The 24362-nt window shown below is 40.0% G+C and overlaps 1 protein-coding gene across 16 annotated transcripts in view; it reads right to left on the bottom strand.

Moving 5' to 3' along the window:
• The window catches only part of tns1b (tensin 1b), a 200269-nt gene that overhangs the window by 135389 nt on the left and 40518 nt on the right, over positions 1–24362 (bottom strand). For all 16 annotated transcript variants that reach the window (XM_055015174.1, XM_055015159.1, XM_055015168.1 and 13 more), the window contains exon 2: positions 5924–6038. In XM_055015174.1, coding sequence (XP_054871149.1) covers positions 5924–6038 — 115 coding nt within the window. The remainder of the gene's footprint in view (positions 1–5923; positions 6039–24362) is intronic.

Genomic DNA, 24362 nt, shown 5'->3' on the forward strand with positions numbered 1-24362 from the left:
CTTTAATACGCACTGATACAAAGGCTAAATAAAGAAGCTGTGAGAGACAGAAGGAAGATTCTAAACTTTTGTAATTACTGTCAATTTAGGGGAGAACTTTTAGACAGAACACTTATAAATAAAAAATAAGGTGACTTCATATCGACTGGTTAAGTCTCCCAGTTGTACTTAGCCTTTTAAAGGGCACAGCAGCGGTCTATTGTCCTGCCCCCGCACACAAACTGCTCTACAGTGAAAGAATATAAAAGCCAGTTCCTGCCCTCAGGGCCTATTCTCCAAAAATACCCCTACCACACACACACACACACACACACACACACACACACACACACAGGGACTTTTTTTGTTTTTTTTATTTTACTGGAAAACAGCAGTCGTGACCTGCATCAACATGCTATTGTCAAAGTAACTAACACCTTGTATCCTGGCAACCGCTGAAGAGACAGGAAGTCAGAGAGCTCCTGTCATTAGGAGACCATGTGACTGGAGTCTGTTAGTAAACAAGAGCAGCAGAGGGAGGAACTGTGGGCCTGACAGAGTGGATCTGGCACAGCTTCACTCTGACCAACCACCTAAAACATCCTCTCTAATAGACTCACTTTCTGGCACTAAGTGAGATGAGAAAGTCAAAACTATCCGTCGGGTGAGTTCTGCAGAAAACAGGAAAAATCCGTCAACCAGCAACTTAAGCTCGCAAAACAGCTTGAAAATGTTTGTACAGAATCCCTCAGAGTTTGGCAAAATGTTGATTTTAGCTGATTAACTAGTGAGCAAAGTCAAGTTGGCTGTTTCCACCAGCTCTCAGACTTGATGCAAAGCACATATTATATACATATTAGTGTACAGATGTGAGTGTGGTATTAACCCTCCTACCCAACAAGCAAGAGAATTAGTCAGCATATTTCCCAAAATGTCAAAATACTTTTTGAAGAGCGTAGTACAGCAATTCAGTACTGCAGTGCTGTAAAGTTGGGGGACAAATGTTGGAGCGATTTGGTCCTAGAGACTGTAGTGTATGTCAAACTCAAAAATGCCGCATCCTAGCCCACTGTTTAACATGTTTACCACTGCTTTGCAATGTAGGTCCACTGCAAATATGGCATTTTAACCGGATATGTATCTGTAGATATCAGTTCTCCATCAAAAACAACCTTTCAGATATCCACAATATTATTCAGAGGGCAAATGACATTACTATGACCATTCTTTGTTATTTTTTTCTTTATTGTTTTTTGGCCTTTATTTAACCAGGTCGGCCCCATTGAGATACAACGACCTGTTTTTCAAGGGAAGCCTGGCCAAGACTGCAGCCTAAGAAACATTAAAATTGCAACAATTTAAACAGACAACACCAACTCACACAACAAAATAAATAAAAATGCATGCTATATAAAAGTAACAGGATTAAGAATTTACATTGAAACAACGACACGTGTGACAAGCAGTTTTTAAAAGTTCCAAGGGTGATGAGTTCCTTTAGATTCAGTGTGATCTGCAGTGAGTTCCAGGAAGCAGGTGCAGAGTACTTAAAACAGTGACTCCCAAATTCAGAATGAATCCTTGGCACATTTACTAAGTGCAAATCACTGGAACGTAACAGTAATTGCTGTGGGTTACAGAAATGTAGTCACATAAATATTGGGGGAGTAGACCTAGGATTTCTCATGTCTTTCTCATTACAGATGTCTACAGTTCATTCATTCCTCGCATGAGGAGTAGCGTCAGGCACAACAATTCAGACCAGTCATAATGGCATTTAAGACATCTGCAGCTATTATTTGTTACACAGTCACTAACGGCCGTTTTGACAAGTGAGAATGATGTTACAGATATCTGACAATACACAATACTGGACTCCACTGCCTTCTACTGCTCCATCTCTTCACCCTTTGACCTTGCACTCCATTTTTCTAGTTGCTTAGAGTTTTAACAAAATAGGAATTTAATGAGTCATAGGACAGGAGGACAGGCTGACAAAGAGAAAACCAGAGAGTAGTTGATGTCTGCTGTCTGAGCACGAGTATCCTGTTCACGTTGTGTCGTCCTCGTAAATCTGTCCCACCCACACAGACACACACAGACACACAAAGACGCACACACTGCATTTTCCTCGTACACATGACCAAACCCAGACCCAGCTAGAGGAAGAGAATTACACCGAGATAAATTAAATCAAAATACAGTTCAGTGCCATCTTGTCATGACGGTTTATTCCTCCTATAAATCAGCTCCTTCAGACAATAGTCCCAGGTGCTGTCCTGTGCCAGTTTATGAGAACACTTCAGTGACTGTGCGCACACACAACTGAGTGGTATTTAGCCTGGACAAACTGACAGCAGCTGCTATTATAATTTGTAGAAACGTTACCAAGCTAGAAATACACTACCATTCAAAAATGTGGGATCACATAGAAGCAGTTTTTTTTCAATGAAGATAACATTAAATGAATCAGAAATACAGTCTAGACATTGTTAATGTGGTAAATGACCATACGAGCTCGAAACAGCTGATTTTTAATGGAATATCTACATAGAGATACAGAGGAACATTTCCAGCAACCATCACTCCTGTGTTCTAATGCTACATTGTGTTAGTTAATGGTGTTGAAAGGCTGATTGATGATTAGAAAACCCTTGTGCAGTTATGTTAGCACATGGATAAAAGTGTGAGTTTTCATGGAAAACATGAAATTGCCTGGATGACCCCAAACTTTCAAATATTTCAAGTATTTCAAAATGTAACAAATCCTTTTTGGGGGAAGGAAATGGTCTTTTAGTCAACCGCTCCTTACTTTACTGTGCAGTAATCATTTTCCTATTTGGTAAGAAAGAGAGTAAGATTTGTCATCACAGCTTTAACAGCTTGTCTTCGTAAATGCCGCTTATAGTTCACACTGCTTCATATGTGTTCTTTTGGCTGCAAGGCACCGGATACAGATTTGCTTCTGCAAAATACTGCATCATGTGCAGACTGAGAAACTAAAATGCTAATGTCATGAGTTAATGACATACTTAACCCAACGTACAACAACAACATCTGGACTCACACGTTAGATCACAGAGTGAAGTGCAGAGTAAATGCAGGTGGTGAGCTGCACTGATTTTATAAGCCTTTCTTTATCCAGGAAAGGCGCTGTGTGCCAACATCATCTTTTCCTGCTACATCTTGTAGAGTAGACACAGTGACACCTAGTAGAGCAGCTCCACCAGAACATTTTCAGGCTGTCTAAAACGAGCACAGGCTGGTGCACGGCACATCATGAATGTGTCAGGTTCAGCCTTTAAGGGGCTGAAAAGAAACCAATATAGAGAAAATGCTGATGTTTTCCTAAGCCATCTTTTCTAGCCGTCCTGTGTCGTGTTTGGGAAGCTGCAAGCTAAATATTCCCCCATGGAGTGCCAAACCACACATCCAGCCATTTCCGCATGGTTTCATTTGACGTTATCTTTGTGAAAACAGACATTTCCACTGCAGCATGATGTGCCCAGCTCACCGAGGTCATATATTCTTCAGTTTTGTTTTAACTCAGTCGAAGCACCAGATGGGAAAAGTTTCCAGCATCCGAACAGTTCAGAAAACAGCGACCACATTGAAGTCTAGTACTGAATCTCAGTTACTTTCCTGCAATTGTTTGATGTTGCATATTATACTTCTGTTGCGCCCAAGTGGCATCTGTGTAGGCTTAAAACACAATGGAAGCGTAAAATTCTGCTCCACACTGGGACCCTGTTGAGGTTACGCAGCGTATTCACAGTACATTAAATCAAAGCAACAGATACGTCCTTAAATGTTTCCATCTCTGTTTTATAACAGATGATTGCTTTGATCAAACTATGCAAATCACTGAGCAGTCAGTCAACTACACTGACTCTTTAGTAAACACCATTTAGGAAATTGAGAAGCTGTTAACCTTTAGCTTCCCTGGAGCTTCTTCTGCTCTGCTGCCACCTCACTGAGTGAACCTCGACACAGAGACGACCCCGGCTAACCTCTGGTCTCCTCTCATTTAGACCACTGATGGATGTTGTAACCGATATTGCCTTCATTGTCTCAGCAGTTATCGTAAAACCCTGTTGTAAGTAATCAAGGAGAGTTCTGATTACAGTTCGATTTGATCTAAATTACATTGCTTGTTCCGGTTTTATGCAGTAATTTTTAACACATAGCCAGTGAGTCAACCAAAGGATTAAAGTCAGCTTTCAAACCAATCGAACATGAAAATCAGACTCTGAAAACCGTCTCTTAACAAAATAGGAAAGATATGACAAGATCTGACAGTTAACTACAAAACACAGCTGACTGCTAGAGGTGCTACATTTCAATTCTGCAGCTCAAAGAGACAACAGAAGACTTCATAATAAGAATCTAATGTAGGTTTTTTCACTGAAGCATCTGACAGTGAACATTTACTGACCCTGCATTGCCCGTTTTATTATCAGTGCTTTCTGTGATTTAATAACATAAAGTTAGAGAAACTGATTAGCTTCATGCAGAATTCTTGCGTTTCTTCACAATCGAGACTTTGTGAGACAATGTAATTGTCAATTAGAGTTTTCAGTGTGGAAGAACTTCTTCACAATCGACATCTAAATGCCTCATGTGACAGTTACGGTTGTCATGATTTTTCCTACACAGTTATTGTGGCTAAAAGAATCAGTACATCACAACAGCCAAAGTCAAGGTAATAGCATTCTTAAAACCGGTCCAGCTGTGACCAGACACACTACTGCCAAGGAGACTCTGGGATATATTAGGTTGTTTTTCACTGCAAGAACTTGGGGCAGGTATGAGGTGGAGCAAATGTTAACAGGAATGGCCCCCTAATCTGTCCTTTCAGCCTTTGTTTCCATTGTGGTGTGGGATCTGACAGCTTCAACCACAACCTTAACTCAGAGTGCAGCAAAACAGCAACAAATTGTAGTTGCTAGTGTAACTTCGGTAGTATGAGCACACAGGATTAAAACAATGGAGGCTTGTTGTGTTAGCCCGTGTGGTGAATTTTACATTGTTGATGGTGATGATAGAGAGGAGATTAATGCTAATAATGAGGACACCAAGAAACCTGAAAAAAAGTTCTGCTTGTTGCTCTAACTAATCAGTGTGGAGTCCTGACCAGCAGTTTTCCAGTACCTGCTTCAAAGTGGATACATTTTTCACCCTGAAAAACAGCCTTGAAAGAGGTCCCATAGGGGCAGTACCTGCAGGCGGAGAACACACAAAGTTTCTGCAGTCTGTAACTTCCAGCTGTGGAAAACGGCTTACAGTGTTTTCATCATAAAGCCAAGAAAGAACAGATCCACAGATTCTATGATTCTGATCTGAACAAGAGGGAGAAAGCAATTTCAGCAGCTAAGTAGTCGCATCGCCTTTGAAATGCTCTTTATTCTAAACATCAGTAAGTGAACCGATCACTGCAATGTTGGGATTCAGACGAACTTCAGTTGTAGTAGTATGTTCATTTCAATACAAAACTAGCCTTTATAAGCAACGCACACAGGATTAATTGTTTAGTTCCCTAGTATTTACAACACAGATTAGGATGATTTGTGTGTTTTTCATAGTCTTTTAATGGTTTTTGATGAGCAAATAACAAAGTGCATCAAGGCTGAGCTGCTTTTGTTCAGCACTAAGTTCTAAAACTACTTATTCAGTCCATAATAGTGATTCACTACAATCAGCTCACTTTGACGACAGTGTAAATGAAAATGTGTTGGCACATGTTCGAAACACCTCAGGTTTCAAGCTGGTTTCACCTCCGAGGTGGTCAGCAGGGCTGTCACTGGATACTCAGGTATGTCAGCAAGGTGAGAAGTTAAACCGGTGGAGCTCAGCAAACACCAGATTACTCTGAGATGAATTGAAAACGACTGTCAGTCTGGGACCACCACATTTGCTACAGTGAGTTTCAGGACAGGCGACTGACCTCTGCAGATGAGTCCGTCCTGGATGATGGTCTGCTTACAGACGCTGCAGTGCTTGGTCTTCTTGAAAGCCTTCACCCGGAACGTATGGGAATGAAGAGCCTCCACCTCCTCTGGCTGCAGAGGAAAACAACAACACAAGACAAAAAAGGTGGAATGTTAGCGTTAGAACTCTGTGGACTTCTATGAGTCCAGGTGGCATGAGTCATTTTTGGCGACGTGGAATTTCTGAGTGCGGGTGTCCTAAAAGAAATGTTGTTATTCTTCCTAACCAATTCATAAAATAGGCCATATGCAATATTTGCAAGCAGCATTTGGAAACTTGCATATCATAAACCACACATATAAACAATTACACTAATGTCTGGATCAAGCCATTGTCCAGAGCATCAGTCAAATCAAGAGCATTAATGGTTGTTTATGATTACAACATCACATTAAAAAGCCAAAAGAAAACAGAGAACACACTAATCTCTGCTATTTACCTTTCTTTTGCCCCCCACCTCCTTCCCCCTCCCAACTTTTGACCTGTCATCTCGTTTCCCTCCATGCAGGTGTGTTATGCAACACCCCAGAGTGCCTGCTGTTTATTCTCTACTGTATACCATCTACCACCCAGTCTGTTTCCTGTCTGCTTTGTAAACTTCAGCGATGCAGGAGAGCAAACACAAAGTCAGGCTTTGGAAATGTGACCGTTTCCTGCAGCGTCTTTATGAGAAACCTGCATCGTGTTTCCATCTCCCCTAATGTCCTTCCATGGGGAAATGTGACATCATTTTGTGGTGTATTTGCCCAGCTGGTCTCAGCTTTTGCTTTGAGGTTCAGCTCACTGGGAGGAATGGTCTCATGAATCCCCCTGTAATCCAGGCAGCCTTAACATATTTTTATATTACAGTGATTATATCATAAATGACTTTGCCACAACAGCGTTGTATGGTGGAATGGCATTCTACATAACCTATAATTACCAATTAGCAAAACTGGAGCCAAAATTGGTGAGATACAGAAAAGAAAAAACTGTGTACGGTAAGATATCATTTATATACAAGCAGCATAGTAATGTGTAATAACTGGTCTATGCTAAGGGAACTAGAATGTAGAACTGAATCTTAATGACCATATGTTTCTGTGTTTCTGTGCTTTTACGTGTACATGACTGTAAGTCTTTGATGTACCTAAATGCTTTGAATCTACATATGTTCTGTTCAAGGATTAAAGAGAGAAAATGGATGTGTTTTCAAGGCAGGAAGTGCCTGTTTAACATGACGTCCAGCCATGAGGCTTCCATTAAGTGTGTGTGCAGGCTGGACAGGGCTAAAAGCGGCCATGTGGTTGGCATATTAGGGGACTTAGCACAAGAATTTTCATATGGGAAGACCATAGATTTATCAGGCTTGGTAAGAAAAGTGAGTAGTTCCCTCTCTGAAAGAATCCCCAGATTCCCAACCACAGTAACCTTACAACCACTAATGACTCCCCCTTTTTTTCTTTCAAAGTTTTCGTCACTCCTAAAAGGCAACGTGTTGGAAAAGCAGTTCAGAGTGTGCAATTACAGCAAAGAACTAAATTATAAACCAGACTGAGAATGTGTTGGACTGGGCTTACTTTGTGCTGTCTTTCATCCCATCAGAATGTCCTCACTTGTGTTATTAGCAGAGGGAAGCGACTTACCAGACAGAAAGCACTCTGGTGGTTCTTATGATATCTTTTTTCCAGGCAGTGCAGAATTTTGTCAATGTGTGACCTTTAGATGGCTACAGTATGACTGAAGCACATTTTATTACAATGTTGACATTAACTGGTCATCTTGTGACAGCAGTCATGATAGGAACACTACTGAAGCTCGGGAACAAATCAAATATAATTGAATGTACAGATGTTTTCCAGACAGGGAGAGGTTAACAACACACACTACTGAGTTGCACCATAGGTTTTGGAGCTTGACATGATCTGACAGGATTTTCTACGTCATCATCTAACCATCACATGACATACACTCCAACCAGTACATTCTCTTTATAGGGGCACCTCAGCAACTAGCAAGTAATAATGTACTCCCAAAAAGTTGGGTGCTTGCATGAATATAGAGACATAAATATCCCAACAATTAGCCCCTAATAGAACTCCAAAACCACTGGATCCTTCTTTTCAATAATGCAGCACAAAAGTCCTTCGTTAGATTACCCTGACTGGTACATTAACAATAGACACATTTTATCTACAAGCCTTATCTAAAGAAAATGTTCAGAAGATCCCTAACATCTGTAACAGATTTGAGACAATGAAGATGTTTCATTAGAACCACGCTAAGAGTCTAGAAACACTTAGGCAAAGCACAGCTACAATCTCATGTCAGGACATTAACATGCTCCCAGTGATCTTTGTTTGATTAGCATTTAACACAGAGTACAGATGAAGTTGATGGGAATGCTACAGGTTTTCAGGTATTTAGTTATAAACTGAAGTACTGAATGAATAAAATGTGAGGTCCCATTGATTGGACTAGCTGGGCACCATGGATGTCTGTGAATGAATGTCATGGTAATGCATTCAGTGAAAGACACTAAAACCTGTCAACCTCAGGGTGACACGAGAGGATATGTCAGCTTCAATAAAAGATTGTTCTGCAAGAAGATGGTGTTTACCATCAGTTCATTCTTGTCAAAAGAAGTCTCCCCAGAAGCCTTTAAACTAAGACTCTGGAATAGGATGATGCTGTGAATAATGTACAGTGTGTTACTTCCAAAATTGATGGTTTTGAAGATTTAGAAACACACCGATATCACCTCTGCTGTTTATCAGGCTCTATGTGACAGTTCAGTGTTTGCTTTTTCAGACCCGCATGGCAACAGCAGGACAGCCAGCCCTTCATTCCTTCTCTCGGCTACGCCTTACCACTACATAACATGATTAGCTTAATCTATTTAGGCTGAAATAATGACCGTGGCTGTGCAGGACGCGCCATGTTGGCAAGGGGGCTTTTCTGAGGAGGGGTGGAGGTCCCTGCCTGGCATCCATACTTGGTGTTATCCAAGGCCCCGCCATGCCAATAAGCCTGGCACCTGCTGGGATGGAATCTGGACATGGATTTTGGGGAACTGGAATGGGGTGATAAGTGGGTTTAAGGGTGCTCTATTTCTTCAAAGTGGACTGTTACAGTAATTAAAATATTTCTCTATTGTGTCAAAATGACACCAGATTATGTGAAAATTGACGCCTCTGGAATGAGGCAGTGCACAGGCTGCTCTGGTTTCACCTCCAGACCGTTTAGGAATCAGCAGTCAACTTAAAAGGAGTCGACAGTGACAGCAGAAGGAACAGGACCCCGCCGCAGGCAGGTGTTAGAGGAACACCCCTTTTAAAAATCGCTTTTATCAAATGTCTACTCTCCAACCACATAATCCAAAACAGTCATTAAGCCCACAGGAAAAGACGTTTTGGGCTGCAGTGAAGTCATCTGTTTTGGATGCAGTTACCACAAAGATATCTGAGAAAGGATGTGAATGAGCAGCAAGCTTTCAGTGGATTTTTTGTGGCTTGTGATGCAAAAAAAGAATGATGACTAAATTATAAAAATAAATCTGTGTGGTAATTGTTGGTAGACAAGAGAAGATCAAACATATAAAATATGATAATAATAGGTAAGAAAAAATATATTTATATATTATAGGACTAAAGGTAGATACTACTACCCACATTCTTTTCTGTACTTGTGTTTTGTGTCTGATGATTTATGCGGGAAACACATTTTCCAGATTCCAAATCAAATTACTTCTGCAACATGGGGTGTAGCGTTTTAATCAGCCCATGTTGCCATAGCAATAAGCAATGTTTTTCCACTGTGGATGCATTTTAATCTCTCTACCAATCAAGCCATCCCTGGCAGCTCCAGAGGGTTCAAAAAGAGTCCAAAAAGTAAACTGTCACCTATTAAAGCATAAAAATTGTATGGAAAAATCAACCCTGTTTCTATGAAGTCAAGCCTGAACTGCTGTTTGTTTGAATGCAATGCCATCACAATACCAGACAGGTGATGGTTGCATGAGATAAATGTAGAGACAAAGTATAATAAGAAACTGAAACTCAAGAAAGGATGTGAAACTGTATTCAGGAAAAGTTGGCACCAGCATCTTGCATGATAAAGGCTTGAACAGCAAATCGAGTTTTATCATCCTTCCCAAATGCAGCCTGTGGCAGTACTGACAGCACTTTTCTTTCACATCATAACCTTTCCAGGCACGTCACTTTAATGCACAAAATCTATAAAGAGATTCAAACTTAAAATAAGCTTTTTCTTCCACTCTGCCTCTCTCACACAGATCTCCACACTTCTGTGTTAAACAGGCAGAATGTCTCAATCCAACTCTCTATTCAGCGGCCTCTTTGACCACTCCTGAGCCTTCTCACACTCTCCCAGCCTCGACCCATTCACACCACGGCTTAACCAGTCGGATGGCCACTGAGAAAGGGGGGTTGGTTGGTTCAGTCATTCACTGGTATGCCACTTGTGTTGTTTACTCATTTTTTCATTCTTTTACTTCTACACTGGGTGAAATGAGGTTCGAGGGGTATGATGTGCATTGGGATACTCAAGTTGAAATTCTTTTTTCTCTAAGGGTTTAATTCCCAGTATCACTAGAGTGGCTAGTAGTCCAACATGTCCTTCTTCACAAAGCCAAACAAAAGAAAGATCTCCTCAGCATGCCCATCTATTTTAGTCCTCTTGCCCTCAGCAGAAATCTGTGCTCCTAGTCATTTAACCTCGAAACACTGTGTAAATACGGAGCAAAGCAATATAGCAGGACGCTCCCTTTTGTGAGCCCTTAATTGTTTCCGATCATTAGCAATGCACCCGGCGCTTTCAGAGTTTGTTTATTGTTTGGCTGGAGTATATGGGGAGTCGATTGGGGAGACAGGGGTGATGAGGAGGGCTATGGGGGTGGGGAGCGCACAACTGAAGAATTAAAGGCAGCCCTGCAAGTATGTTCACAGAATATGTAGCCCACACTGATTATTTTCTATTTCAGCATGTTGCACCATGCAAATGGCCCATGCCCTTCACATTCGCATCACACTTCGGGCTCTCAAATGGGCCACAAAGGAAGGAAATGGTTTCAGACAGGCAACCGAGACCCCCGAAAGCTGGGGTCAGGGTGTACACATACCCCCCTCTGCTCAGGCCCTGCAGCTCCTGGGAACAGACTGCCGTTCCCTTAGAGACGCACGCATAATCTGCTGCCTAGTACTCATTAGCACACATGGGCCAAACAGGCACTCTGGTGCATAAAAATGTCCAAAACGTACACACACAGATGAGCACACTCCAACATCAGGGTGCACACACACACACACACACATTAATACACATGTCCAACAATCAGTCACAAATCCCACACTACTTTTAGGCTCTTTTTTTCCCCACAGCTTTAAGGCCTAGGAGAAGAGAAAGCTCTCCGACTAGCATCTTCTTCCCCTCTAGTACTGATACATGCACCCAATAAGTCTTCATCTGTATTTGTAACACTGATGGAAACATTGGATCAGTGTGTTTGGCTTGGCTCCTTCTGTTGCTGGTTACAGGGTTTCTCCTAATTATCCTGGGCATTTTGGCCAAATTCCTAATTCACAAAAATTCTAAGAACCTTCGGAGCAGGTGGTTAATTAGCCTGCCTAAGCTTTAGACCCGGTCTGCAACACTAACGCAAAATTTACACTCAAACCTTGTCTAAAAGGAAAGGATTTCAGACATGTTTTTGAGTTGTCCGTCTATGCTGTCAGGAGAACAGCTCATACTATATGCACTTAACTGTGATCCAAAGCATATTTATGTGGATGACCTAAACTCAACCCTGTGGCTCCACACTTACTGTATACACACCAAGGGGGAGCATTCGCTGCTTTTCTGCTAAATGTGCTGCTTGTACTACGCCATCTATAGACCCTATGTTATGTTTGTAGCATCAAGGTATCCTCAGTGAGGCTCGTTCACAATTCAAAGCTGCAGTAACTGATTTTTTTGAGAACTTAGTGAGCTGCAGAACAAAGTAAAAACACAGCACTGATAAGTCACATTTTAAATATTAAACATGGAACATGATGGAAAAAAAATACAACAGAGCAACATTTGAAAGGTCCAATTTCTGTCTTCTTTTAGCCCCGATTTGTGAGCTGAGAGAAATACCTGTCTGCTTTGATGCAAAATGCAACACTATGTTTTGCCATTTTGTGCTGAGCAGGTAACATAGAGGGACTTTGCAAAGGAGCTTGGTTTTGATGAAAACAGCCACTGTAACAAATAGAAACAAGAAAAGCACACAGAGCGCAGTACTCAACCAAGGCTGCTCAGTCATTGTATGATTTCTGACGGATAAGTTGTGATAAGTCCGCAACGGTCGATTTGTAGCAGAATCGCCATCCTGTGATCGTCAGCAGGCAGCTGACGTAGCGTTCACTTGTTGTCATAGTTACAGTGCCGCTATCTCGCAATGATGCAGAAATCTTTAACAAATCCAGGGATCCAGACGGTAAGTCGCATCACTGCCAAAATCTAATCACTTGGTCCTTGTGGTCCATTTTTGACTTTAGTTTGTCCATTTGTGAGTAATGTTGCGAACAAACAGACAGACAGACGGACAAATGTGCACCGATCGTCACATAACTCCACCGTGTTCCTTGCTGGAGAAATAAGACTCATGAGAGCAAACTAGAAAATCAAAACAGTTAACTAAGTGAAGCTAAAAGGTATTACAGAATGTTTACGTGAAAAATGTGCTTAGTGCAGCTTTAATGCTTAACCTGTCCCAGTAGCATGGAGTGGAAAACTTGATGTGTATCTGTCTACACGCTTAAATCTCTATGTTTTTGAACAACACCGATTACCCATCACTCAATTTTTAAGTAAACCTGGAAGGTAACTGGAGGTGAAATGGCTGTCAAACTGTTCAAAATGCTAAACAGAGCCACAACAATAACATAAATGAATTTTTTTTTGAGGTTTACAGGAACACTGGAGCTGGGTATCAGTTTAATCTGCCAAAGCAGTGATAGGCAGGAAAACAACCTGACAAGCATACAGGAAAAAGAGCTAATGTAAGACTATCACAGGATCCCACCAACAAAAAATCAGAAACCGCCATGGTTGGGATAACAGCACCTTCTTCTAGAATATTATATAAACATGAAACTTCAAGAAATAAATCATTCTGGTATCATCACCATTGTCCAAGGAAACCTTTTTAAAGGGGTTTATGAATGATTTCTCAAATACAAAGCTTCAAATTTCAGACAGCAGAGTTTATCTTGTACTGGATATAGTGTTTCAGAATCAGATTGTTTACACTGAGCAGCTTCAGCATGTGTTAGGTAATGTTATAGTATGGAGATAAACCCTTCCAGACTCTTGCATGGCGACAGACATTCCAGCTGAATAAGGTAACCAAGAGGCTGTTTTTCTCCTTAAGTTTAGAACTCGACACTATTCCCTCGACCGCTTCGAACGTGTGACTCATGCAGAGACCTACGTATTTACACACTGATTTCACCTCTGATTACGCCAGCATTCACTTTCAACGCTTATACATTACCTCATATACACAAGGAACCGTGTTTGTCTGTTTATGCACACCTCTGACACTTGACCTCCATGTTCAGTTCAATTATGGAGCAATGACGAAACAACACAGACACAGAAACAATGACAAAATATATTACAAATTGTCATATTCTCGCATATAAACAGCAACTGTTTTAGAATGTTTTAATATTCTTTATTCAAACTTCTCCAAACAATATTAGGGATTAAGCTGTCTTTTACTGAATTATTGGTAGGACTGCATAATATATCGTTTCACTATCGACAGTGGGATGTTTGCATTTGCAATAGTCACATGGCAGGAAGTGCCATGAGAATTAAGACAAATTAACTCAAACACGTCAAGCTGTCATTGTTTTGTTTTGTTTGTTTGGACACTGAAAAAAACTTGCATGGATCTCAATTTCCATGACTAATCTACAAGAAAAGCTTGTCTGTTTGTCATATATTCTGATTTTAGGATTCTGGCACACACTGAGTTTTTTTTTGTTTGTTTGTTTGTTTTTTTTAACTTTTATTTACAAACCACATAGTTCATTGACATGGAGGCTCTCCATGTGCACAGCAAAATGAAAAATTAACAAGAGAGATACAATGAAAAGAGACATTAAATGTAAAATGAAATGCAACATAGGTTGTTTGAAAACACTTCAGCTACAGGAATGATAATATTGATCAAATACCGTGACACTGTTGGCAGTGTACCTATTTTTGAGGCAACATGACTAATTTGTCAGGTTTCTTTAATCAGCACCACAGAGCTCTATATGACAAGTGCCAAGTCAGATCTGAAAACCAACCAAAACAGAAGAAGTATTTCAGATTCCTTTGCCATTGTTATACTAAGATTCCAAATGGCAGAGAGACATCACTGTTGTGACCATTTCTACCTATTAAAAGACATCCATCCATCCATTATCTATACACCACTTAATCCTCATTAGGGTCGCGGGGAGTCTATCCCAGCTGATACAGTGTGACACCCTGGACAGGTCGCCAGTCTATCACAGGGCTACATATACAGACAAACAATCCCATTCACATTTATAGTTTGGAGTTTTCAGTTACCCTCAGCATGTTTTTGGACTGTGGGAGGCAGCCGGAGAACCCAGAGAAAACTCACGCATGATACCAATTAACACAGTTACCAAAAAAGGTTTTAAAAAACATGATTCAGTTACTTTAGAAATGGTACCATCATGTATCTATTCTGAAATTCCAGAGCTGTATGCAAAATGTACATTACAAGTAACAACAGAGCTGTGGAATATTAATGAGGACTAACAACTGAAACGATGCTGTTTATAAACCACATTTTTCCTCCATGATCATACAAATGAGAACATCACAGCTGGGATGAGAGAAGCATGTGCTGCTTTGAGCCTCAATGAGAGACGTTAAGTCTGAATAACAACAGAAGGCTCTGTTGCTTTGACCACAGACTGCAATTTGTAGTTGATAAGTTATACAGTCTTTTTGCAATATATGTCACAAAAAACTGAGTATCGCGAAGCCCATTTTGTCAATGACGTGCAGCTCTAACTGTTCAGTCAGATCTTTGATGTCTTACAAGTGTTTCAAAAAGCAGTAGAATGCACAGTTAAGCAAGTGAGCAACAGAAGTCATTAAATGTGAGACTATCACAGATGCAATAGAAAGCAAAGTGAGAGGTCTATGTGATTATTAGAAAACAGGTAGAGAAGTAGTGGCAGTTTGTGGCATATCTGATTTAAATGTGTTTACTTCACACAAAAAAATCTGACTGAAAATCTGAAATTTTTGGAAATCTCCGTCTTGTAAGTCCTTAAAAAGAGGAATCAAAAATATGTTCTGTGCAATATGATGCCATTACAATGTCATAAATCCTGACAAAGAAAATACAGTTGAATAAAGTAGAATTTCATTGATTGTCTGTTTTGCAAATGAATAATGATATCACAAGATATTATAACATTTGTCCAAGTGGTGTTATCACTACTGGGGAAAATGGTGGCTCTACCTAATACAAATATTTATTATATATATCTTTATTATATATTTTTACCCTGTAAGCTGAAAGGATTGATTACTTAGTTTGTTACAAATGAAGTCTGAATCTGTGTTTTTGAGACTGTCATCAGCATAGTGGAGTTTCAAGGGTCAAAATGCTCATCCATGGTGTTGACTGCTCATTTCACTCATGATGTCTCTTCCAGTACATAAAAAAAAAAACATCACATGGACATGATAACAAGGTGAAAAACTAGACTTACAACAGCAGCAAATTTTAAGTCATGGACAAGAAAAAGTGAAGGGGCCAACAACGTTCCAGGTCAACCTGAGGATTTAACCTCATGGTGGTAGCAAATATACAAGAAAAGCCTGGGAATTTTCATCAAAGGCTATGGTACTTTACACTTTTCACCCTTTAATTAGTCCCAGAAAGTGATAAGCACACCACTGGCATGACTCAACACTGATTGATTAATGAATGAATGAATGAATGAATGAATGAATGAATGAATGAATGAAATTGCCTTTATTTTAACTAAAACTAAGCAGAGCTCTCTCACAAGTAATAAATGGAAGAGGAAGGTGAAAACTGGGACAATTTGAGCTACAGTGTGAGACAGAGAGACAATCTCTGACAGCAAGCAACTACTAATATATGAGACAGACAAGCACAAGCAGCCAGTCCTCCCACTCCTGCGTCACAGTACTTTCTGACAGTCTGGGTGAAGTTAATGAGCAGAATATACACACATATACACAGGACGGTGCCTTATCATCACCTCCCCCCACCAATCAGATGCTATTGTTCTTCCTGCTGGAGCCAGAAGACTAAATGGGACCTCTCCAGTCATCTGGGTTAATCAGCCAGTTAGTGGGCCTCCATCTCTCGTATGGGACACCATATGCATGGATGGACATTTTAACAAGACGCACTGGGGTGATCACTGCATGTCTCCATCTGTTTGTATGTGTGTGTGACATTCACTGACTCAACGAGTGCGCAAGCAAAAGTAAAGTCTGAACTTCGAACAGTGTTTGTTAAAAACTTCACTTCAAGACCTTCTTCCCGTTTGTTCCAACCATCTTCCCACAGAGCATGTTCTCTTTCAACAAAGCAGTCATTCTTCATCCTACTCAGCTTCACAGGAGCTAGCAAACGATAGCTGACCTTTAACCCGCCTCCTGCTCCCCGCTGTCTGACCTCTTTCCTCTGCACCCTGCCTCGTTATTCCTCCACACCCTGTCCAGCACCAGTTCCAAGCCTCAACCTCATCTTCTTCTCCTATGAATCCACCTCCCAAACCCTCCACTCTCCTTCTCCACCTCAATCTTCGCTCCATCTCCCCCCGTGTCATCATGTGACTATAAAGAATTCAAGCACTTTTGCCCTTGTGCTTGGTGGGAAAGAAGCAGAGATGCTGTCACTTTGAGGTAAAAGCAAATCGGTAAAATCCCTGTTGTGATCGATGTGGTTCACTTGATGATGCATAATCCGGTTAGAGAAGCAGCTTTGTCAAAATATCTCTGCTTTATTATATAACGGATAGGCAGCAGAGATGGGAGAAAGTCAAATTCAAAATTAAATATGGCCAAACTCACTGAGGTATCAGTGCTTTATTGACTTCTGCAGTGTTTACTCATAAAGCTGAAGCGTTGTATACAATCAGAAAAATATTGTTCTCCCGGAGGCTTTATATTCCTGTTCAGTTTGACTCAGAATGTCACTGACAGTTTCACGGCGTATGTAAAATGTCAGTCCAATAAATCCTTCTGACTGCAGTGCGAGTGGCACTTAAAATGTATGTCAGTCAATCAGAATGAGGTGTTAATGTAACAGTAGGGGTTAAATAAGGTCAGTGGAGGATTCATTCAAGCTTGTTCAACTTGCCGATATCAGGATTAAATATGAGTAGATCCAGAAAACAGAAAAACAGAAAGATAATGTAGCTAGCACTGAAATTTCAGGTGCGAAGTCAGAGCAACAGGTACTGTGACTGATAAGTAACTAGGGTCGCTACTAGATACTAATGCTATCTGTAAACTGATTCTCTAATGGTGCCTGTAAGCTACCCATAATGAATGCTACTGTTATGTGCAAAGTGATGCTGAACGATGACAATGCTACCTGCAAAATGATGCTATAGCATGCTATTGCTGCCTGTGAGTTAATGCTACAGGATGCAAGTTTAGGGTCACTTAGAAAAGTCCTTATTTTTGAAAGAAAAGCATTTTTTTCTATGAAAACATTAAATTAATCAGAAATACAATCTAGACATTGTTAATGTGATAACTGACTATTCTAGCTGGAAATGGCTGATTTTTCATGGAATATCTCCATAGAGGTACAGAGGAACATTTCCAGCAACCATCACTCCTGTGTTCTAATGCTACATTGTGTTAGCTAATGGTGTTGAAAGGGTAATTGATGATTAGAAAACAAACCCTTGTGCAGTTATGTTAGCACATGAATAAAAGTGTGAGTTGTCATGGACAACATTGTTTGGGTGACACCCAAACTTTGAACTGTAGAGTAGGTAAACTGATACTATTGGATGCTAGTACTGCTTATAAACAGAAGTGAAATTATGCTAATGCTTCTAAATACCATTTGTCAATACCATTTCAGACCGTGGAAATTGCAAGTTGCAGCCCTATATTAAGCTGATAATTGCTAATGACAATTCTTAACCTGTCTTACAAGCCTGAATGAATCCATGAAGGCCTACCGAGTTGATTAATCCCAACATATTAGTTTCCCAGACATGGATTAAGCCTAGTCCTAGACTTAAGAAAAATTCAATGACGATCTCTATGGAGAAAAGTTTTCAAATTAGGACTCGGCTTAATCAATGTCTGGGAAACTGAGCTTTTAAGTACACAAAATTTTTGCACATGCAAAAGAATGGAGAAAAAAAACGGAATAATTGGTAGCAGAAGGCAAGGAGGTCTGACATAGTTTCAGGATGAAAGAAATGCAGAGAACAGACTTGTGAGGTATGCAGGTTCATATTATCGTTCTGTGTGTCCAGCTAATGCTTACTGTCATTGTATCATAATCACATAGGTTCCCTATAAATAGTCTAATATCCCCTGACAGAAAGTAGTGAAAAATTATTTTCCACAGTTCAAAGTCAAGTCTTTAAAGGCTTTGTTTTTTCAGTGCCAGTCCCAAGCCTCACATTGGGATGATGAAATCCGAGACAGGTTTTTGCTACAAAAAAAAGGACTGATGAACATAGCAAACAGACCTTTTTCACAGCAGACATTTTGACATGTCATGGTAACATGTATTCCAATTAGAAAATATCCTGCAACTGTGAATGCTCTTTAACCCTCATGCATTACTGAGACACAAAGGAACTGAACCATCATTAGGTTATTAATTCCACCTGTGATTTTCCTATTGTTTAAGCTTTCAATCAGTGATTGTACTGTCAGGTAATTTTCCTATTATCCCTAGGCTTGTAAAACAAAGCATACATGGGAACACTAGAGGAAAACTCACCCCCATATCGATTGGCTGGCTGCACCACTGTTACACACTGTACAACTGAAGAAAGCACCAACACTCCACAGGTATGAAATCTGACAATGAACGTCAGACACTACCATCAGTGAGCAACATGCAAGTCAGTCAGTCAACCAAAAATGTCTATTTTGATCATGAGTTTGCTGTTCTCATCATTATCTAATTTGACTGGAACCAGCAAATCTGACTATTTACTGGTTCCAGTCTCTCAAAAGTAAAAATATCCTTCTTATCGTTGGTTTCTGTCTTTCTGAGCTGAGCACGGTTTTGGGATGTTATAATGGCCTGTTTTCATAACTGATAACAAAATCATCGGTTACAGCCATAATATATTCAAATAAAAACAGGACATCTGTCTGCATCATTGGCCATGCAATAACTTAAAGACAGTTTGTAAAGAATAAAAAGTCATGAGCGTGAGAAACAAGCTTCCACAACAAAGACAGGACTCAGAGGCTTTTCTTCTTTAGACAAACATAAACACATACACAGCTATTTTCACTCGATCTTCATATTTCTGTCAAGCCCTTGACTTCCTTCACATCAGATATCAATTAGCAATGATGTGCAGAAGTCTAATCACTGTTTGTCTTTTGTTCAACCCCAACAAATGATTGTTATGATTCTCATTCAGCTTCAGTAAGACAGAAAAATACTTACAAACCTTAGCTGCTAGCATCCCAGAGGTTTCACTTTCTATTACACCAAACAATTTAGTTCATATTTTCATGGACTGGCAATACATACTTTTAGATTTTCTATAATGTTCAGTAAGCTACTTCTAGCGTTCTGGTGTATTAATGTCTTGGATACTTATTGGAGTAAAATATTTCCAGACAGCCAATCCATTCAGTTTTGAGGTGCCGTTTTGATCAACTCTTAAAGAGAAACAGAGAACAAATAAAAGTGACTCAACCAAGAATGAGCCTGGCTCTAATTAACCAACTTATTCTGAATGGCATGTTAGAATAGGCCTACATTCACCAGGAGAACGAAGTGTCGGTGAAACCCCTAATTGTGAGGAGCCTACTACAGAACAAGTGCAGCGAGCAACAATTCACAGTTAAATACCAGAAAGAAGAGAGCTTTTTTCTTCAACCTTTCCTTCCTCCCTTTTCTTCCGCCCTCCGGTTCCCACTAACCAAATGGTCTTACAATGAACAGTCACCTGCTTTTCATTTGGGGGAAAAATGCACCCCAGGCATTCCAGTCTCCCCCCCAACTCCCTCTGACTCCACTTTCTACATGCATTTCATCTCAGTGAGGTGGATCCCAGGGAGGAAATTACTCAGTCATCCAGAAGTGAAGAGGAAAAAATCCCCTCTTTTTCGCAGACCATCGGCATTAGAGTAACACACACTGGTCATCACGTCCAAGTTGTCACGAATTGGTACTCATTCAACTTTCTGAGTAGTACAGGGAGAGACGGAGGAGGATTTTCTTCTTACTGGGGGCAATGGAGATGTCAACTCTCCCGCCAGCACACAAGACAAGCGCAATCTGTGAAAAACATGTTCCTAAAAACTTAATGCAGATCAAACCAAAGCAGTGGTAAAATATAATCCTGAAACTACTGGCATTGCTTGGCACCAATTGGTGATTGCATTGGTGCATTCTCAGACGCGTATGTTTTTTTGAAAAAATTCTAATTTCAGTGAACATATTTTTGTCATGCTGGCATTTTTAAGTGGCAAAACCATGAATTAAAAATGTTCTGAAAACCCCAAGTTCATGAGTTGTAGCATGTTTGCTGACTATTTCTGAAGGCCATGGAAGGTAGCTAGTAGCGACATGTTTATTAATGTGCGTAGGCAGCAAATGAATCACATTGAACAATGAATCGTTTTATTAAATAGTTTCTGATATAATACATTATTTTTGTTATATTGGTGTAGCCTAATTTGCCACATTTTCTCTGGGAGTAGATTAGTTGAATGTAGAGTTGCTGCTAGCTTAGCTAACCCCACTTATGTTTTCCAGGCTAATTCTCCACCACTAACTTCTCAAGTCCGTCCCAGAATGCCAGCACACACAAACACAATGGCCCGACAGTCTTAAACGAAAATATGAAATTACAAAATTATGTAATATGTTCCAGTTTACAAAGATTGAACCATGTGTACACAATAAAATGAATGCATTTAACTTTAGAATGTACAAAGGAGCTGTAACTCTTGAAATAGTTGGACTAACCCCACAAAACAACAAAGATTGTCCATGTGGGTTCACAAGTTGACTATATTAGTTGAAGCACCCACAGGCAAGAGTGTAAAGTAAATTAAACAAATGTAGCGCCAAAACAAACTACATTTTACTTGTAAAAATTCCGCAGTGATTTTGTGATTTGTTTTCTACAACAATGTATCCAGGAATACTTGGCCGCTACATCTCCTCTTCTCTGGAAAACTATGACACAAAAGTCTTGTGTTGCCAAATTCCTGAATGATAAAGACAAAGAATTGGATTTATGGAACAGAAAATGTAGGAAATAACATCCTTAAACATGTACAGCCAGAAACACATTTAATTTTATTCTGTTGATCCAGCTTAGCGTATTCTTATTGTGTCCTACTTCTTCACTGTTGTATACTGTCTCTTTTTGTTTCCACGATGGTATTTTGAATTGCACAGCCATCATAAAATAAATTCTTCATTACTGCTGTAACACAAGTACACTATCATTTCCTGGCCTGCATTCAAGTATGTGTTTTTAAATCTTCCAATAAATCCATATTGAGCAACTCATAAAACTTCTGTTTCATTTGTTTTCAGATAAAATCTCAAAATCATCTGAGATAAGCTTGCAGTTTAAAGAAAACAAAGCTCTGAACTTTCTCTCACACTATTGTGATATAGCAGCCTATGAAAATAAATGATACATGTGGAACATAGATGGCTCTGAATATAAATGAGAGCCCCTGCCCAAAGTTGTGGTTCAGAAAGATAAAACAGGGTTTAATCAAAGACAGCCAAATTCATCAGAACAGCTAACTGCAGAGGGAAACTGCATGTGCTACGTCTCGCTCTGGATTGGCAGCGGCACACATACTTGGCCGAGACAGATGAAACTAAAACCATAACCCCTGAATGTTATCCGGGACGGATGGGGATGACATGTTTTGGGGGGATTTCGTCCTTGTGATTAGATCTTATAATTTCCTGAAGAGTGCCTTTTCTGTTCTTCCCAACGAAGAAGAAACCTGTCCTGGATGTTGCCTAAAACACGTCAAATAAAGAACACTCAAATAAATGCAACTAATAACTTGTGGCACAGGCAACACTGTAAACTAAGTTGACTTATGGAGAAAAAATTAGGAAAATTAATAAAACTGCAAATCACAATCCCCTTTGGATAAATGCACAGGCAGCACAGCAGGATGCTGTCAGCGCCACTTCCAATGAGCGTTGTTTGGCCTCACACTTGAATGCATATGGAACCACGGGAGGTCTCAGATCACATCCAGAGTTAGAGGTTATCGTGGCATTAACAAGTTCTCTGGTTCTCTTCGGTGGAGGGCTCTTGACTGATGAACTGGACAAATCGTGCCAAGAAAAATCTCAATCTCCTTAAACCATTCAAAGTGTACTGCAGGCAAAGTGAAGAAATAAAGAGCAGTGTTAAGGAGAAAGCTCTGAGCTTTTACCCTAAATCTGTGCAGAGGGCTTCAGCATGATGTCAGAACTCTGACTTTCTCTCACACACATCCATTACATTCTCAAGTTCTGGCATCATATTTAATAAAGCGACATGTTTCCTGGCTGTAATCAGTGTTTGTGCTTTGTTGCTGCGTGAAAACGTGTCTTGTAAAAATATATTTTACAGAAGTTTAACTTGGCTGCAAAGTTTTGCTCTGGCAGTGAAGATGCTCAAAAATGTGAGTCTACATGTACATGTAAGGACTGCTTTGACTTGTAAAGGCTCTGCTGCACACTTTAGATGTGAAGCACATCCATATAAGGTGGCTTTCAGTACTAAATGTGGGGTTGATAAACAAGACGCACCTTTAAAGGCTCTTAGGACTTCTCACAATCAGCTTCTTACTACTTTTTACTAAGCTCTCTATCAGCAAGTAATGGACCAATTTTCAAAACATGCCAAAAATGACATCTTTCCAAATGTGGTCTAACCGCTGTTGACACAGACTACAGTGTGAATACAAGTTGACAACACTGTAATTCATAGATTACTGAGAATATCCAATAAATTTAACAGCAATTAGCAATCAGCAGCAAACAGCTGGCTGTAGCAGTGGCTTAAATAAGTACAGTGTATTTTTAAATAACAGGGTAAGGACTAGTTAAAATAAACCTCTCAGTTATAGGAATACAGGTCCAGGAATACCAAGGGAAGGTGATCATCAGCTGATCAACAGTACAATGGTGGCAATAAATGACTTCATGTTTCTGCCAGAATTTATGATTAAAGCTACATTTCTATTGCTGTATCATTGACATCATTTTGGACAGCATAATACAATTGGCGGGAACAGTTTTGCAGTGTTGCAGCCCCAGTGCTGAGGGGGCTCAGGCCCCACAACAAGCTTCCTGTTCGCTTTTTGCCCAGTCCTAATTGTTACCAGGTTCAAACACCTCCTCCAACTCCAGAGCCAAGTCTGCAGCCCGTCCCTACCGTTGTCCCTCTTCTCAAATGTTAACCTTTGACCCTCCTTGTCCTCAAGAGTCTAAGGCATTTCCTTGAGTAAGGTCCCCCGTATTAATTTATTGCCCTGTCTTTGTTCATTTGGCAGTCCATCAAGAACAAATTTAAGCACAGCAGTGAACCCAGAGAGGCTGACCAAAAGTATAGAACATGTAGCTGAGCAAGTTTTTTTTTTTTTTTTTAACAGGCATGTTCAGTTTAGAGTAAAATTCTGAATTTACATTATGTTTCAAGTAAAAAAACTAAGTCCACTTCAACAAGTTACATAAACAGAAGATAAAATACATAAAACTAGTCAAAGGCTCCAGTTCATTCAGTCAAAAGTTATGTTGACCTTAGCATAGCCTCAGAGAAAATGTTGGGATCACCAAATTCATTTAATAAAAAAAAAAAAAAGCATTTGCTGGCAAATGTTAGGGTGGGTAGTTGTGAAAAAAAGTTCTAAGACTAAACAGAAGTTTCATAAGAATACATTTTTAAAAATTATCAGCATTAAAAATCAGGATCTATTAGGAACCTTGATGGATGGATTGTTGTGGCCCACCTCTGGCATACAGTGTGTGATGGACGGGACACGGGGCCCAACCTGAGGACAAGTACTACATTTTCTGCAAGGTCAAGCAGAGTGAATCCCTTCAGATGCATTCATTAATGCGTAATGCATAATTC

Source organism: Amphiprion ocellaris, chromosome 11 (genome assembly GCF_022539595.1).
Source record: "Amphiprion ocellaris isolate individual 3 ecotype Okinawa chromosome 11, ASM2253959v1, whole genome shotgun sequence".
Classification (NCBI taxonomy): Eukaryota; Metazoa; Chordata; class Actinopteri; family Pomacentridae; genus Amphiprion; species Amphiprion ocellaris.